The sequence below is a fragment of the Protopterus annectens genome, chromosome 1.part2, assembly GCF_019279795.1.
Source record: "Protopterus annectens isolate FY-2018-M chromosome 1.part2, PAN1.0, whole genome shotgun sequence".
Classification (NCBI taxonomy): domain Eukaryota; kingdom Metazoa; phylum Chordata; order Ceratodontiformes; family Protopteridae; genus Protopterus; species Protopterus annectens.
This window is the reverse complement of record NC_056727.1, coordinates 769,707,180-769,724,615: the sequence shown is the minus strand read 5'-3', so window position 1 is coordinate 769,724,615 and position 17,436 is coordinate 769,707,180. Positions and strand designations below refer to the sequence as shown.

The 17,436-nt window shown below is 37.3% G+C and overlaps 1 protein-coding gene across 1 annotated transcript in view; it reads right to left on the bottom strand.

The window, feature by feature from the left end:
* Positions 1-17,191, bottom strand: part of EHD3 (EH domain containing 3) — an 846,156-nt gene extending 828,965 nt beyond the window's left edge. Inside the window, exon 1 of the mRNA XM_044058901.1 lies at positions 16,330-17,191. Coding sequence (XP_043914836.1) covers positions 16,330-16,556 — 227 coding nt within the window. The 5' untranslated portion in view covers positions 16,557-17,191. The remainder of the gene's footprint in view (positions 1-16,329) is intronic.
* Between the last annotated feature and the right edge of the window lie 245 nt (positions 17,192-17,436).

Below are 17,436 nucleotides of genomic sequence, written 5' to 3'. Positions count from 1 at the left end.
TTCCTGTAAAGAAGCCTTATACTCATCCAACCATATGTGAGCCTTCCTGAATTCAAAACAGGTATGTGTTATGGTCATGTTTCATGTGTAATGATTTACACATTTGTCATGACAGTTGCATTTAGTCAACCTTTATATGAATGTGACAAGCTATGAGGGAACACACATTCTTGAATACAGAACAGATATGTGTTGTGGTCATGTTTCATGTGCATTATACAATGGCTGGCCAGTAATATTCAAAAAGGAGCACACTGATTGGTCAGCCCAACCGGCGAGCCCATTGGAAATCCAAGAAAACACCAAAGGAAAAAGGTCCGATCGCCCGGACTTTTTTCCATTAGTATATCTCATAAAATTTTTACTTTTTTTTTCTTTTTTTTAAATAAATTTACAAAACCAAAGACCTCAAACGAATGAGGGAGATGGTGCAGAGAAAAATAAGAGGATAATCAGGTACATTTTGCAAAACTAAAGAAACTTACTTGATTATCCTTTTATTTTCTCTGTCCCGTCTCTTCCGAATGTTAAAAGTCTCCAGGTTTCCTTTTTCTTAATAAATAAATAAATAAATAAAAAGCAACAGAGCTATTCCTTTTTCCGCTGCTTCCTTTACACAGCACTGATGTACTGTATAAGTGTGGGAATGCAAGACCCATACGCATGCACAGTACATCAGAAAAGCCACAGGATACCAGAGAAAATGTGGGAGGACACCACAGAGGCATCATACAAAGACATTATTTAAGAAAAGCAAGTTTTTTTCTTAAATAATGTCATTGTATAATAACAATAACAAACTCCATGGTGTGGTATATTGAAGATTTACCCATGGTTGGCTTTATTTAATCACTCGGGCTTCACCCTCGTGGTTAAACCACATCAACTGTGGGTAAATCTTCAATATACCACACCAACATCTTTGGTTATTGCTATAATAATTTACGCATTTGTCATGACAGTTGCATTTAGTCAAGCCTTATATGAATGCAACAGGTGCATTATAAACACGTGAGGGAACAAACATATTACTGCAGGTGGAAATAAGGCTTCTGTAAACATTTTGGAATCAAAGATGTTTATCGGATATCGGAGAAGTGGTGGGAATAGGCAGACAGTTGGTGATAGGAATATAGAATACATACATAATACCACATTAGTGCATGTTTCATTTCTGCACATATTTGTGTTGTGTTCCATTTACTTTATTAGCATATTCAAGCAAGACCTTCACAAGTCAGGCTACGCAATAGGAAGCAGGTACATAGCAGGATAATGGTGTGTTAAGGAAAGGTGTAGCCAACATTTACAGCAACAGGAGCCATACAAAACATTCAGTAACATTTCTGCATACATCTGCATTCAATCCTTGAGAGCATTCCAAGAGAAAACTTAATACCTGAGCATTACCTAAACCTACCATGTAGGAAGTCATACTTCACAAAATTCCTATGTGACAGCAGAATGCAGAAAATGACAATGTTCATCTTTATTACTCTTGACAACTGTAAGCTGTACATTCAAATCTTCAACTTGTTAAAAAGTTGATTAAACTGGCCATACATAGCTAAGCACAGCAGTGCAAAGGGCACCAGAGTAATGCAGCCAAAGGCAAAAATCGCATCACAAGATTGTGCCACAAGCTGTCTACTTCCATTTAGCTTCAGTTTCAGTTGGTGCTCGGCACCAGACATTATGCAAACGCAGAGTAGGAAGACTAATGATACAAAAAGGATAAGATACATAGATGGGGCAAAACGGAGGCAGGGACAAAGTAGCATATAACAGAGGTAGGATAATGGTGGCTCATAACAATATGTAGTCAACAGCTACATGTACAACAGTGCATTGAAACAGTTAGTGACACTTAGGCAATGCCTGGATTAGGACCCTTGAAAGTAATCAAAAATCCATCCATACATGAGAGCATCATCTCATCACACCAGAAAATAATTATTACTTCACACCATTTAAGTAACACAGCTGAAAGATATTGACAACTTGCAGAAGCGAAAGGGTGAACAGAGAAAGACACAAGCAGATGGAGAAAGGAATAGCAAAGATATTTTTGTGGAACACATCGGACCATCTGTATGGTGTTACTCTTATTTTTACTTCATTATAAAGCTGTAATGCTCTGTACAATAAAGTACTTGTGATAGGGAGAAAGACAGGGTAGGCCAGTTTAACCAACATTAACACATAATCAGGATAAGGTTGGCTTACTAAGTCTTCCTGCTGCACTATTCAAATGGTATGTTAATGAAATACTGTAAATGGACAAAAATACAGATATTCGCAGTTACTATATTATAGGAGTACGAAATCTCATGAAATAATAATTTGACCTAGAACTGCAATAAAACCCATAACAGTATGCAAACACATCAGTCTATAAACAGGAGTACTATCTCAGCATACCACATAGGAACTTCCAGTTCATTACATCCAGCAGCCTAAGAACTGTTACAATAACTATTTTACAATGCTGCCTTTACAGTGCTGCCTTTAGTCTGCCTTTACTCTGTATTCTCATAATGCAGCAGATTTAAGCACATTTGCATGAAAGTAACTGGACTACTAGAGATGAAATTAAAATCTTCAGCTTTTCCCATAAAAAATTAAACAGCATTCACAATCACTATGTACTGTTGGGCTATGCCAAACTCTACGCAAATGTTGAGGACAAAAAGTGAAGACTTCTCCATGGGAAATTTCTGGGCATCTGTGCTGTGTGTGTTTCTATTTTTTGGCTAGATTAAACATGTGAAAAATGGGTTGATAGGACAGTGGTGAAAATGGGGGGCAAGCAGAGGGTAGGACACAGGGAAAATGATACAGGAATTTGCAGGAGGATGATGGGACAAGCAAAATAGCTATCCACTTCTTCAGAGCATAAATTTAGAATTCTACAAAAATGTCATGCCTTTGCAGAGTCACCATACCAGGGATAGGTGAAAACAAGACAATAATATTGAATAGTCACATGGACCAAATCAAGTATTTTAATAAGACACACGGGTAAACTGGAAAGCTATGTATGGGGTGTCATTTTTTTGTGAGACAAGTGCCCATTTTCTTATTTTCTATAGAGAGGGGAATGTTGAGGGAGGGGCTTAGGAATGTCAGGGAAGGGTTGGTAGGGAAGGTTAAGAAGCAGGTGCAGACATACAGGACATACAAGACAGGGCCAGTGATGGGCACAAAAGTTTATGGGACACTAACTGGGAATAGGTAGTAGACACTGGAGGTGTACCCATGTCCAGCTTAAGAACAGTAAGATTCTAGTTCTCAGCCTCAAAATTGTCATCCCTGTCTCCTGTGTCATCAGTCTGTGTCAGTGCCAGATGTGGGCAACTTTTCTGCAATCTGATGCAGGGCCTTTTCAACCCTCCTGATTCAGGCATCAAGTCCCTTCTCCATTATATCTTCCACCAGCCCTGTCAGCTCCTGCTGGATGACAAAATTGCCATGTCCACTCATACTGCTCCTGGAGGGTACTACTGCACTAACAGCTGTGGTAAAGCTACCTGACAAAGATGGAGCAGGTACAGAAGGTGTTGTAATTGCACTGTGGAGAGGCTGTTAACCCGAAATGTTGGATGTTTATGCTGTCATCTGTGGAGGTATGGCAGACCAAGCCACGGTGGTCAGGATACCTCTCTGTATTATTGGTCAATGTTTGCAGCAGCAAGATATGCAAACATCAGAATGTTAAGAAACTATACAAAAAACAAGAGAGAGAAAGAGAGACGTGGTGGGGAAGACAAACAATAAAGGGAATTAGATTCACAACATGTCACATTATTTTATTTTTCATTACACTTTCTTCAATTTACAAACAAATATAATTGACTATTGTACACCTTTGCCACATCCAGATATGATGGGAAGGTATTAATTTGTCAAACAACAAACAAATCTGACTCATCTATTGTATCTACCGGATATAAGAAATAACAGTCTTTACTTCCCTATGCCATATAGGATATATTTAGTCATATTTAACAATTGCAGTTATCATAACTGAATTGTTCTTGACATTCATTATTGCTATTAATATTTTAGAAATACTATCCTGTAATACAACCCAATTGCTGCTTCTGGGTATTCAACCCACAGACAGTTAAGGCTGGTGTTCTCCTTGCCTACTGCAAACAGCAAGATCTACTGAAGAAGACGTGCATGCTTGACATCAAGGTTGAGTTATGCCTGCTGAAGATGCTAGGGAGAGAGGGACTGAAAATACTTAACTAGCTTGTATTTGGACTGGAGACATACTTAACCCCCTGCCTCTCGGAGGTGAGTTAATCTCTACTGGTGTACCTCATGGTTTACTGCTACTTCCTCTGCAGCTGTACAGCAGAAAAAGAATATACATGAAAGCACTGGCTGTCTGCATAATTAATGCCATATCATACACAGGTTATGAGCCAGCATACTTACACAACTGAGGAGAGTTTGCAGTCAAAAAAATGTATCCTTCCATTGGCTTAGGAGGTCTTGCTTGTGCTTTTTCAGGTCACTATAGTGATGACAATATTGTTCCCCAGTGTGTGGAATGGGTTTACCTTCAATTGGTTGACTAACATGAATGTCAGCAACCTGAAGGTAAACCACTACAGATTGAAATGGAAACACTGACTTCCTATTATGCGTGAGCTGAGGTTGCTTCTATATAAAAAAAAATCCCCTTATGTTGGGAGTTGAGCCCCACACACACCCCACTAATTATATATATACTAACTCCATGATCGCACAATCTCAGGGGAAAGAGAATATTGTCCTAGTGGGGACTGCTGATCTCACATACCTGTTGACTATCTGTATAGTCAACCAAATGCGGTTGATTAAACAGATGTCGACCAAACTCCGTGACGACCAAACCAATGGAACCCAAGGAATGCCAGCTGCACTGGAGACAGCCTTGACCAAGCTATTCCAAACCTCAGCCTTATACTGAGAGACGGTATAATACCAGTGCAGTAGCCTATGGCTGCAACGCATCATGAGAAGTGCCACAAAAATCTGGATTCCTCAACACCGCAACTTTGTGCTCCAAATTTAGCACTATTCTCTCCACTGCCAGCCATGCACACCAGGCCTGAAGAAGCTCCATGAAGGGAATGAAAGCACTCACCAGTTGGATTTTTATGTAATAAAATCATTTTGTGTTTTAGCTATTTGTTTTTTATTATATGTGTGTGTGTGTGTGTGTGTGTGTATGTGTGTGTATTTATATATATACATATATATATATATATATATATATATACACGTACACACACACACACACACACACACACACACATACATATACACACATACATGCGCACACACACACACACACACATATATATATATATATATATATATATATATATATATATATATATATATATACATACACACACACACACACACACACACACACACACACACACACACACACACACACACACACATACAGGTGCATTTTAGATTAAAGAACATCATTGTAATGTTTAAAAAATTGCCCACACATTAGCTTGAGGTTAAATGTGAAGCATTAGTGATATATGCTAAATAGAAAAGCTTAGTTATGCAAGCATTACTGATGAACATGTTTATTGCAAGCAACCATCCTCATTTGTCTTTCATTTTATATTCCTAATCAAAATGTTGTTAGAAATGGGATTCTGATATAATTTGTAAAATTATCGTTTGGCTGGATTTAAACCATTAAATACCTGTGCCCTTTAACTAAACTCATTGCACATACACCTTGTGCCACAGAAACAGGCAAGGGACAGGTGGAATTTCTCCATTCAGTACTGTCCAGAGTGCTAACTAAAGTATATCATTACCAGGTATCTTTGCACTACAGAAGACAGCCCAAATTAAAGTTTTCACTTTTTTCCTTAGGCGGTGAACCATGTTTGCACACTGTCAAGCGGAGAGCAAATCCAAAAGGCATTAGAAATAAAATATGACAGAACAAAACTGACAATAAAATTAATATTAATTCAGTCAATGGATATACCTACCATTGATAAGAGCAATAAATGCATTCAAGTGACATACCTATCCTTCTAACATCTCCTTGCAACATCAGAAATATACTTTGTTGAATACATTATCAGAACTGTAGTTAATGACAAATAATGTAAAAGTGGATGGACAACAGCTCACATGTTGTTAACAATACAGAAAATAGTTTAGTTTAACATAACACCGTGATAAAAATAAATTTGTGTAAATATACATTCATACCCCTTTGTAAAATTAATAATTAAGTACATTCAAACCTTGCATCACCTTTCTTATTTACCTTAATTCAGTGCAATTATATCTTGTGCCACAGGGATAGTTAACTCAGATGTGGAATGTATTTACTAATCCAGACTGTTGACATTCACAAATCATTGCCATGCATGTTTGCACTACAGAATGCAGTCCAAATTCATTTTTTTGGATTTTCCCTTCAGCAGTGAAACACATTTGTGCACATATTGTCTTTTGCATTTGCATGCTGCCAAAGTGAAAATAATATGACATGATAATAAAAATAAAAAAATATGCAAATTACATTCACCATTGGCTTGCAACATCACAACATGTTACTCCTTATAACTGGTTCAGGTAAAGGCAACATTCACCCTGTTCTTAAATATCTGTTCTCACACTATAGAAACTATTTCTGATATCATGTAGAACAAATACTATCATTAGCAAGAAGTACAGATGATTTTTACTACTATAACACATCGGTAACAGCAAGTAGGCAACATATTGAGCATTTTATCACACATATGTAGTGTGTGTGTGAATCATCTCCTAAAATGTGTGCCCATCTTTACACTGCCATTATTATCAAAACTATCCTTACTAATGATTTGAACCCCACAGTAAATCTGTGTTCTTCCCAAAGTCAATGTATTTCAGCTTGTGGCACGGGCAGGGGTGGATAACAGGTGCATTTTATGCTGCAGACAGCCGTGCAACAATGACAGGATTGTTTGCAATACTGACAGAAATCTAAATAAAATGTTTCACTTTTTTCCTTCGGTAATGAACCCTGCTACTGTGCTGCCAGGCAGTGTGCAAATGAAGATCACAAATTAAAAATATACGTATTGAGAACAATTGAAATATGATCTGTAAACAGGATTTTAGAACTGTACCATCTGTTTTATTTCTCTCAATTTCCTTCCTTTACAACTTGGGCCACAGAATTGAATATCTGGCATGTGCATTCTGAAGTCATTACTATTCAAGGCACTGACAGCTGCACACTGATGCCAGGCGTATTTGCGCTACTGAAGGCAGAAATTTTTCACTCTTTTCCTTAAGCCGTGAAAGTTGATAATCTGCACACAAAGGTAGGAGGCAATATTAACTAAAATATTTACAAAAATTGTTTTGAATAACAATTTAAAGGAACATGAAATGAATAAAAGTGTATGTCTAGCAAAGAGCAGGAGCGACTAGTGCATAACATTGACATATTCAGTCTTCTCACATCTAATTGCCACATCACTACTATCATTTAAGTATCACAATATCAGAACTTTTGGTAAAACCATGGCAATACAAAAGGTGAAAGGAAACAGCAGAAATGCTTCATTTTTCAGATAGCACACACAATTAATTGTGACATCATTTCAAAGGACATATCTATCAGGTTTAATCAATACTGACATTACTTGAGTTTCCCATCTCAACACATTTGTACAGCAAAATGAGTGTCAATATTTATTATACCCCCCTCAGTAAAAAGATATGTAAACAGGTTTTGAACTCAGAATCGTCTGTACTATTTCTTTAAGCTCACTACATTTACACCTTATGCCACAGAGATAGGAATGTCACAGCCTCAATGTCTTTACTTAGTACTGTCCATAGTGCTAAGAAAAGTGCATCAATGACAATCTCAATGGCATTACTGATGGCAATCTAAATGAAATGTGTCAGCTTTTGCCTTGGGAAGTGAACAGCTGTTCCTTGCTACTGACCTCTGCCAGCCAATTGAATGCAATGCCAAATGTACAAAAGATGGGGAAAAAGACAAATTTTGAAACAAGTATTTTAAATGTACATTTCTGATGTTTCCTCAACTCTCTTATCTTACAACAGGAATCTGTATGGATTTCATCCACCAAATCAGGGCATTAAGAACAATCATTTCAGATGATTTCCCATATTTGCCAAAGAAAAGGCATATTTAGCAAAGAGAAAAGTGTTTTGATGTACTAAAATGTAAAATTGCATCAAGTTACACAACAGAAGCAAGCTATAATAGTTGTCCTTTCTCATATGCTGGTAAATGCCTGGATGATTGAGATATTGGCAAAAGTTGAGATACCCGTGTACTCACACAATATTAAACAGAGTACAAACACAGCAGCTGTATTCCTGTCTTTTGATGGTACCTCATTCCCTTAGGTATGCTTTCCTAAGAGCAATACCTTATTTTCATTAAATATGGTTTCCATACAAATGATTTATGTACCCCCTTGAATATTCATAACATTTATCAGAAAGAGATATAAACTGTGGTCATTAAAACAGCATTTGAATGTCAGGAATGTTGTTCTCTTAATTCAGTCAGTGTACTTTTAAACATTTTTGGCAAGTCTCTTCTCCCTTGCATACCCTCAAGTATGCATCAAGGAGGGGAGACATGAAACACTAAATGCTCCAGCAGTCAAACTAATCATAAACACATAAGCTATTTGCAGGTAACATTTCTCAGTGCTCATCATTGCAGCTCTACAGTGCGTGTCTGCAGTTGTGTAGCTCCTTACACCATGTTTACCTTTCTTGCAGTTATTGAAGATTGTGGTAGTCAAGAATGCTAAAGATTTAACATCTTATTTGCATACTCACAGTGCTCAGAGAACAGACACCGCACTGGCTAACAACAGGAAAAACAATGCTCTTACTTAAGAGTGAACCTGCAAGCTACCCTAAAAATTATAGGCTAATAACTTGTCTTCCAACAATGCATAAACTATACATGGGGAATGACGCCGACAGAGTTTATAGTCATTTAGAAGAAAACTCAATTATGGCAGTAGAACAAAAGGGCAATAAAAGAAAGTCATATGGAACAAAGCATCATTTGTTATTAAATAAAGTTATAGTGGAGAACTGTAAGAAAGGGGAGAATCTAAGTATGGCATGGATTGACTAGAAAAAGCATTTGATAGTATCCCACATTCATGGATAAAAGAGTGCTTAAAAATGTATAAGGTACATCCTACACTGATTGATTACATTACAGTAACCATGAAACAGTGACAGACCACTTTGCAATTAAACCATGATAAAGGACAGATTATTATCCCAGGGATAAAAATCCAAACGGGGATATTCCAGGGTGACTCCCTGTCACCGTTGCTGTTTTGCCTTGCCATTAATCCATTAAGCTGTTTGCTTAACAGCTTAGGTCATGGCTACAATTTGGCTTCTAGAAAACAACAATATCTAGTGACTTCTCATCTTCTCTTTGTTGATGATTTAAAACTGTATAGCTCATCAGATGAGGAAGTGAAAGCACAGATGCAGGTTGTCAAAACTTTTTCAGATGATATTGTAATGTCATTCGGCCTTGATAAATGTACAAAAGCAACCTTTAAAAAGGAAAACTGCAGCACCAGGAAAATATCAGTTTGGGACAAGAATGTGATATAAAAGAGCTTGAGCAAGAGGGAGTGTATAAATACTTGGGAAGTGATGAAGGATCATCAATAAAACATGAACAAATGTGAATAAAGCTTAGTAAGGAATACTTTAGAAGACTTAAATTGATCCTGAGAACAGCACTGACATCTAGGAACAAGATCCAAGCCATAAATCAATGTGCTCTTCCTATTCTAACTTATAGTTTTGGAGTGATTGATTGGCCCCAAAAAGTGTTGGACAGATTGGATATTAAAACAAGTAGGATGCTTCATGCTCACAAAATGATTTATAAAAATCAATGTATACCAAGATTATATATTGCCCATTCTGAAGGCGGTATGAGCCTCCTTAAAATTGATTACATGTATAGATCTGCAGTTGTGGGACTTCACACATATTTACTGACCTCACAAGATCCAAATGTAGTGAAAGTTTTGAAACATGAAGAGAATAAATCTAAGATGACATCTCTGCTTAATTTAGTAGAAGCATATCAATGTCAAGCAGGAATGGAAATCAAACCAGAAGTGGATAAAAATCAGGCAGCAACTGAATGTGCTAAAAAAACAAAAGAAAGAATATAAGGAGAAGGACCAGATGAGAGGGCAAGAAATGTGGAAAAAACATATAGTTGCAAGTACAGAAAACTTCTGGAAGAGCCTCATGTTGATCAAGAATGAACGCAGGAATGGTTAAGAGGAGGTGAATTTACATCAAGAAATGAAAGGTTAATATTGGCAGCCTAAGACAGTGTATTACGTACACGCTGGTTTACAAAGTCCATTGAACATGTGGGAGAAACAGACATATGTAGGTTTTGCAAAACCAAATTAGAAACAGTCACACACCTTGTTGCTGGCTGCAACGCACTACTGGCAGAGGGACTGTACACTGAAAGGCATAATGATGTGGCGAGACTGTTACACTGGAGATTGTGCAAACATTATGGTATCGAAGTGGCTGAAACACTAGAAACATCAGCCACAAAGAATCATAGAAAATGATGAATTATATATCATATAGGATCACCCAATACCAACAGTTCAAAAGATAGATGCTAGAAAACCGGATATAGTGGTCCAGGAAAAGAAGACAAAAGTAGCATTGATCACTGAAATCATCACACCCAGTGACTACAGTGTCTTGCATACAGAGAGACATAAAGTCATAAAATAAGTTTATCTGCAGACAGAAATGAGGGCCATGTGGAAGAAAGATACCCAGACAGTTCCAGTAGTAGTAGGAGCAACTGGTCTTATAAAAAAGAATTTACAATCATATTTAGATATGTTACCAATTTCTGTAACACCATTCGAATTGCAGAAGGAGTCATTACTGGGCACATTGCGGGTGCTGCAAAGAGCACTTTTGTCTAACATCAAAGAGTGAAACAATACTAATTTCATGAACTTTAATCATACTTTGACTTAGGAATGGGGTCCATTCCCGTCTTGGTATTAGTAACCCAAAAGACTTGGAGAAATTAAAACCCTCAGAGGGCTAAATCTGCACTATATAAAAGTAACTGTGAAGGTAATAAACTTGTATCTTAGTGGGGAGACTGTTTGTATCCAGACAGCTCAACACTGGTAAATACCCTTTGAAGAGATTTATCTACTTTCTAAACTGCTTTCTTTGCAAAATATGCTGCTATTTTTACAGAATGTTTTTAGTTTAACATTAGGGATGGACTGGAATGCCCAGTACAACCATTGTTTTATTTTTCTGCATCTTCTTTATCCCTTACTGTTGGCAAAGCAGATGTATATCAGTTATGTCTGTATTATAAAGTTTGGTAAAGAATGCTACCTTACATAATTGTGTAGGTTTTATTTTTTAGTTATTTGAATAGTTATTGTAGAAGACTGTAGTATACCTTCACAGCAAGGTCAGGTATTTTTACATGTGTACCCCAAAGAACGTGTTAAGCTTACGATATCTATGTGTCTGCTCACCATACTAGTGGAGATGACACTATAATAGTTTTCTCCATTTATAATTATACAATGGGAATTAGTGTAGTTAATGCTGCAATGTATTACACAGTTACATAACTGTTGTCCACATTATAAAACTGTTATATTTTTTGTTATTTTACAATTTTTTTTTTGGTTGGGGGGGCCTGCCTCAAGTTGTGTGTAGTCAGAAGGAGCATTACCGTTTCAATTGTGTTTGCATGATGGATGCATGCCTTCATACATCACTGAGTTCACAGCGATCCTGTCTGTGTATTATAAATGTAATTATGTATCTGTTTTCTGCTGCATCTCACATAGGGATATGGTGCTCAAAACATCTGCACCCCACAAGCCACCACTCACTAATGCAAAAAAATGACGTCATTCTCCAGGCCTTCTGTTGCCATGAAACATTTTGCTTAGGGACAGGTAGAAGTGACACATATGCCCAAGACAGGATATGGCAGCAGGTAACTGAGGACATCAGTGCTGTCGGAGGGCACCCTGACTTCTAGCCTGGACCATGGAAATAGCAGTGTATCTCCTAGGAGAGGTGGTTTCCATTGTCAGGGGCAATGACACTGAGCTGACTACAGTATCAAGTATGGCTCACACCTGTCTGAGATGCTAGGAGATAGTGCTACCATGGTATTTGATTGTGTTCATGTAGACACACGCACACATTGAAAAAAAACACTTGCCCATACTGCCTCACCCACACGCAAAGTATCTAAACGGTACTGTTCAGTGTTATACATCCCTTGTTACTGACCCTGACCACTCTATACTTTAATAAATACATTGTTTCCTACTCGCTCACACTCACTTGCCCATACTGCCTCACCCACATGCAAACTATCTAAACAGTACTGTTCAGTGTTATACATCTCTTGTTACTGGCCCTCACCATTCTATACTTTAATAAATACATTGTTTACTACTTGCTCACACTCACTTCTTTGGTGTCAGTCTTCCCTCCTGCCATCCCACCGCCACCCTCTGCAAATTACAATAACTATGCCCTGCCCTTTGCACATGTCTTTGTGACTTAGGGTTGCATATATGTCTGATGCACACAGTAAATAGCTACTGCTTGCTTACTCGCAAACTTGCATTTCTCAATATGTATTGCAGAAGAAAAGGTTTTGATTTCTTGCTACTACTCATTTTCAAATTATTGTTAATATAATCGTTGAACCTCATTGTACTTCATTTAGTATTGCAAGTAACACATTTGAAGCAGTGTGTACATCAGTTTTGTTTCTTGCTATACTCAAACAAATGATGGTTTAATTTACATGTCCATGGTTTAGAGACAGTGGTCAACAAAATGCTTGATGCACAGTACTGGGTAGAATACATAAATGTATATTACAAACGTCAGTCATATTAACTATTTAAAAAAAATCTCTATGGTATCCCCATAGTCTCAAAACAACCCACTAAACAAGTATAGTGTGTCCAAAAACAAAACTTTTCAGGCCATATATCTCTAGTTAATCCCTGTATATCAATCAGATCAGACAATAATAGTAGAAGTAGTGAACTTAAACTCATCTTAAGTAAAAAAAAAATATATATATATAAATATATATATATATATATATATATATATATATATATATATATATATATAGACATACAATTGTACAGAATTACTAAGTATTTCAAAGTAATCCAAGCAAGGCAGGCAGTCTGTTTCCAGTCGAAAATCCTTTATTAAGTACACAGACAAGCGATCCAAGTAAAACAAAAATAGTTTCTTCACTCCTATATATTTATTTATTTATTTTTTTTACTTAAGACGAGTTTAAGTTCGCTACTTCTACTACTATTGTTTCTACTACTATTGTCTGATCTGATTTATATACAGTGATTAACTAAAGATATATGGACGGAAAATCTTCCACACAGAGAAGTTTCTTACACTGTTTCATATTAACCATTACTGACATAAGTGTACACCTCAGACAAACACTAAATCTTCCACACAGAGACGTTTCTTACACTGTTTCATATTAACTATTACTGACATAAGTGTACACCTCAGACAAACACTGCTTATGGGCATAAACATATTTCCATATGAGAGTACTTGATTATGTAACATTTTTTTCTTTTTCTTACAGGTTCACCACTTACCTTGTCATTACTGCATGTACAAATTATGTTCTTGGGGTTGTCCCTGTTGGATGCTATCAGAACATATCCATTACATGGTTAAGTAAAGGTTGTAGAGTTTGACAGGCAACAGTTGTATTGCATGGGATCTTAGGCTTTGACCTAAATAGTGAGTGTGTGCGCTATCCATTGCCTCTTAGCCAGAGCCAGGGCATACTGTGAATGCTTCCATTTGGCAGCAAAATCTGCAGCTGGTGGTTCCCACTCAGTGTCCTCATCTGTGTCAGCTTCTGCTGGCCCTGCCTCTGATCTTTGAAACTGTGGTCTTGCCCTTGCTGTCCTTGTTGAAGCCGTTTCCTGAGAATTACATTGTGTAACATGGCACAGACTGTCAGTACGTGGGCAAAGGTGCCTGGGTCATACTACAGGGCACCTCTTGATGTTTCTAAACACCCGAACCTTGATTTGAGCCATCCAAACACACATTGTGTGATATTCTTAATTTGAGCATTGGCGTCATTGTATCATTGTTCAATGGGATTGTGTGGGTTTCTTATGGATGTCATGAACTAGGGCTACAGTGCATAACCTGCATCTCCCACTAGATGTTCTTCTGAAAAGTCACCCCGGCAAATCCTGTATGCAGCTCACAAGTGTGCCATATCTATGAGTAATTAAAACTGCCTAGGTTACCTAAACAGACAGTGTAGATCATCACTTAGGCATTAGAGACAAACTCGCAGTTTATAGAGTGGTATCCTTTTCTGTTTATGTATCTCCTTCCCTGTTCACCAGGTGGGGCTCTTATTTCTATGTGTGTACAATCTATGACCCCCAGCATTTCAGGGAAGTGTGCATCTGTATAAAATATCTGCAGGGTTCTTGATCTCTTCTGTAGGATTGCATGGGAAACAGATGTAATTACAGCAAGTACTATGAATCAGTAAAAATTACTTTAGAAAAGCATGGCCATGGCATATTAACAATATTCAATGGTGGGTGGGGTTTATTACTTATTTGTTTTTGTTTACCTTGAAAGTCTGATTAGGATAAAAACCTTTTTCAGTGGAGACACAGGAAGAAAAGCTCCACATTTAACATTATTTATCCACATGTGCTTCCATTATGTCACTTAGACTTCACACTCAAGGTCAGACTCCAGCATCCATGAAATTCTATACAACCCATACCCTCACCATTGTTAAGTGTTTATTTTATCCATCACACTGGTAGAATGCTTAGTTTGTTCCCCTAACACAACCACCCATAAAATGGGTAAGCAATCTGAATCTCAGAAAATACCAGTGTCCAATATAGATACATTTTTTCTATAATGTGTGTCTATTAATTCGGTCCTTTCAGTCTAGACAATATGCTCAATGATTATGATTTAATGATCAGACATACACACACAGCCAGTTTTAGTAAACAGATCCACCCTGTTTGGTTATGGATACATGTGCACTCATTTAAATGCCTTCCTGTTCTTGACAAAGAGAGGCACAATGATGACCACAAGTGCCTGGCACTAGGAAATATAGTATTGGTGAATCACTGAAGTTTGGTTATTTCTCAAACCCTTTAGCATACACATAAACTAACACAATCAAACTGAATGCATGGGATGTTTTATGCTTTTTGTTCTGTTCCCACAATATAAAAACTAGCTTTTGCAAGCAGTGCAAAATTATTGCGTAACCATTTTGATGCATTATGTACCATCTTTAGTTGGGGCTGCAGAATTATTTTGTATCCATTTTTTTGCATTCCATCAGTTTCAACTACAAATGTAACTCCAAACAGTACTCATTAGTATGAAGTGCTCAATCTTTATGTTTCAAAATTATATTGATCTGTCAATGGCTTGTATCGGGGACAATGTCATTGTAACACAGACACACCTAAACTTTTCCTGTTCAGCAACAGTCAGCTGAATCAAACTACGTTTGTGCAAAGGTGATGCCAACAGATGTCCTGAGCGGTTTGGCTTGCTAATTACATGTGCATTTTGCTTCAGTCACGTCCTTTCCTGCTAATTAACTGCTAAAAGACACCAAAGGAGTTCCAATATACTATCAGGAACAACTAAACATTCCATTGATTTATAGTATAGATATGAATTTTGGAAGCATCATGCTGCATTACTGACTTAATAATGGCGCAAACCATAAGCATTCGTTTTATACCAACATTTCCATCTATACAACTAAGGATAACTCCCTTGTCAAAGCTAGATAATGTATGTAATGTAAACTGTTCTGCTGACGCAGAACTTTTACAGCCAACACCCTACACAATTAGGGATACGGATAACTCCAATGACATCAGACAATCAAGTCCCTGTAATTAAATGTTATTACTCTGCTTTGAACATGCAACTATTGTCATCAAGATATTTCTCTAACCATGAATATGACGGCATAGACGGTTGCTGATTATTACTGAATGATAAAGCAGATACATTCCTAAATATTGTTAGTCATGAACTGCAGACTACTAGAATGCCCCCATCCAAAGGACATGCTATGAGAAAAACGACATGCAACGGTATTGCAACTGTAATTTTGACTTAATGACACTATACCTGATAAAGGTTGTCTTTCCAGTGGAATACTGTCCCACCAGTAAAACCATTGGCTTATTGTCAAAATCAGCATCTTCGAGGGCTGGCGAGTGAAATTCATGAAATTTATAATGCTCCTCAAGAGGAAGCAGCTTGGTTTTGTACAGTTTCTTCAGTCCTTCACTGACAGTCTGAAACACTTCAGGATCCTTTTTTCGTCTATCATCCGAACTCAGCCAACTGAACATGGTTAGGTTTTATTTTAAATTGACAGCCTATTAATTCCTCTTATGCGTTACGTTAAAAATGAATAATGTCCTTCAAATGGGTTAGTATTTTACAACAATTATTATAAATAATTGCTAATCTTGTGGTTTCTTAAAGCAGGGGGCAGAGGGTTGCAATGCAATTGTACTTATTAACAAAAATGATCAAAATACAACGACCGAATAAAATCCCCTCTTGGAAGAAGCCGCAAGCCCTCCTTCTTGAATCTACTAATTTAAAAATAGAATTACAATGTACTCCTTTCAAAATTATGAAGGCAGCAAAATCCGCTTATTTTCGATAAAAAGAATGACGCCTGTTAATGCGTCCCTCACATAAGCAAAATACAGCACCTTGTATCCCGTAAAGCTTCACTTTCCTGTAAAAATTAAACTGTAAAGGACGGTAATAATCATGCTCATTCCTAGCAGCTTCAACTGAAACCTATATCACAAGTGATTTCATATAGTTTTTCGGGGGAAATGTATAAAATACTATCATTCAGATTTGCCTGCCAAATATCTCTTAGCCGGCTGTACAGAGCAGACTGTCACCCTCTGCCCTTACAGTACTCAACGACTTTCTTTTGCTGCTTGATTTAAATGCCTGACTACAGGAAACCCATCCCCAACCGGAAATGCCCATCTCCTGGCAACTCTGCATCTGCCATAGTGAACGGCTGAAGCTGAAGAGGGCGGAGTCATGTTGGTAAGTATGGCTATAGCGATGGAGAAGGGAGGGAGAGTATAACACCTATGTTAAACAAGCTCTGATTTATAACAGCAGTATGACTTTTGCATAAAGATATACCGTGCTCGTCAGAGTTAGAAATGCTCGCCAAGTTAGACCTCTTTAATGGAA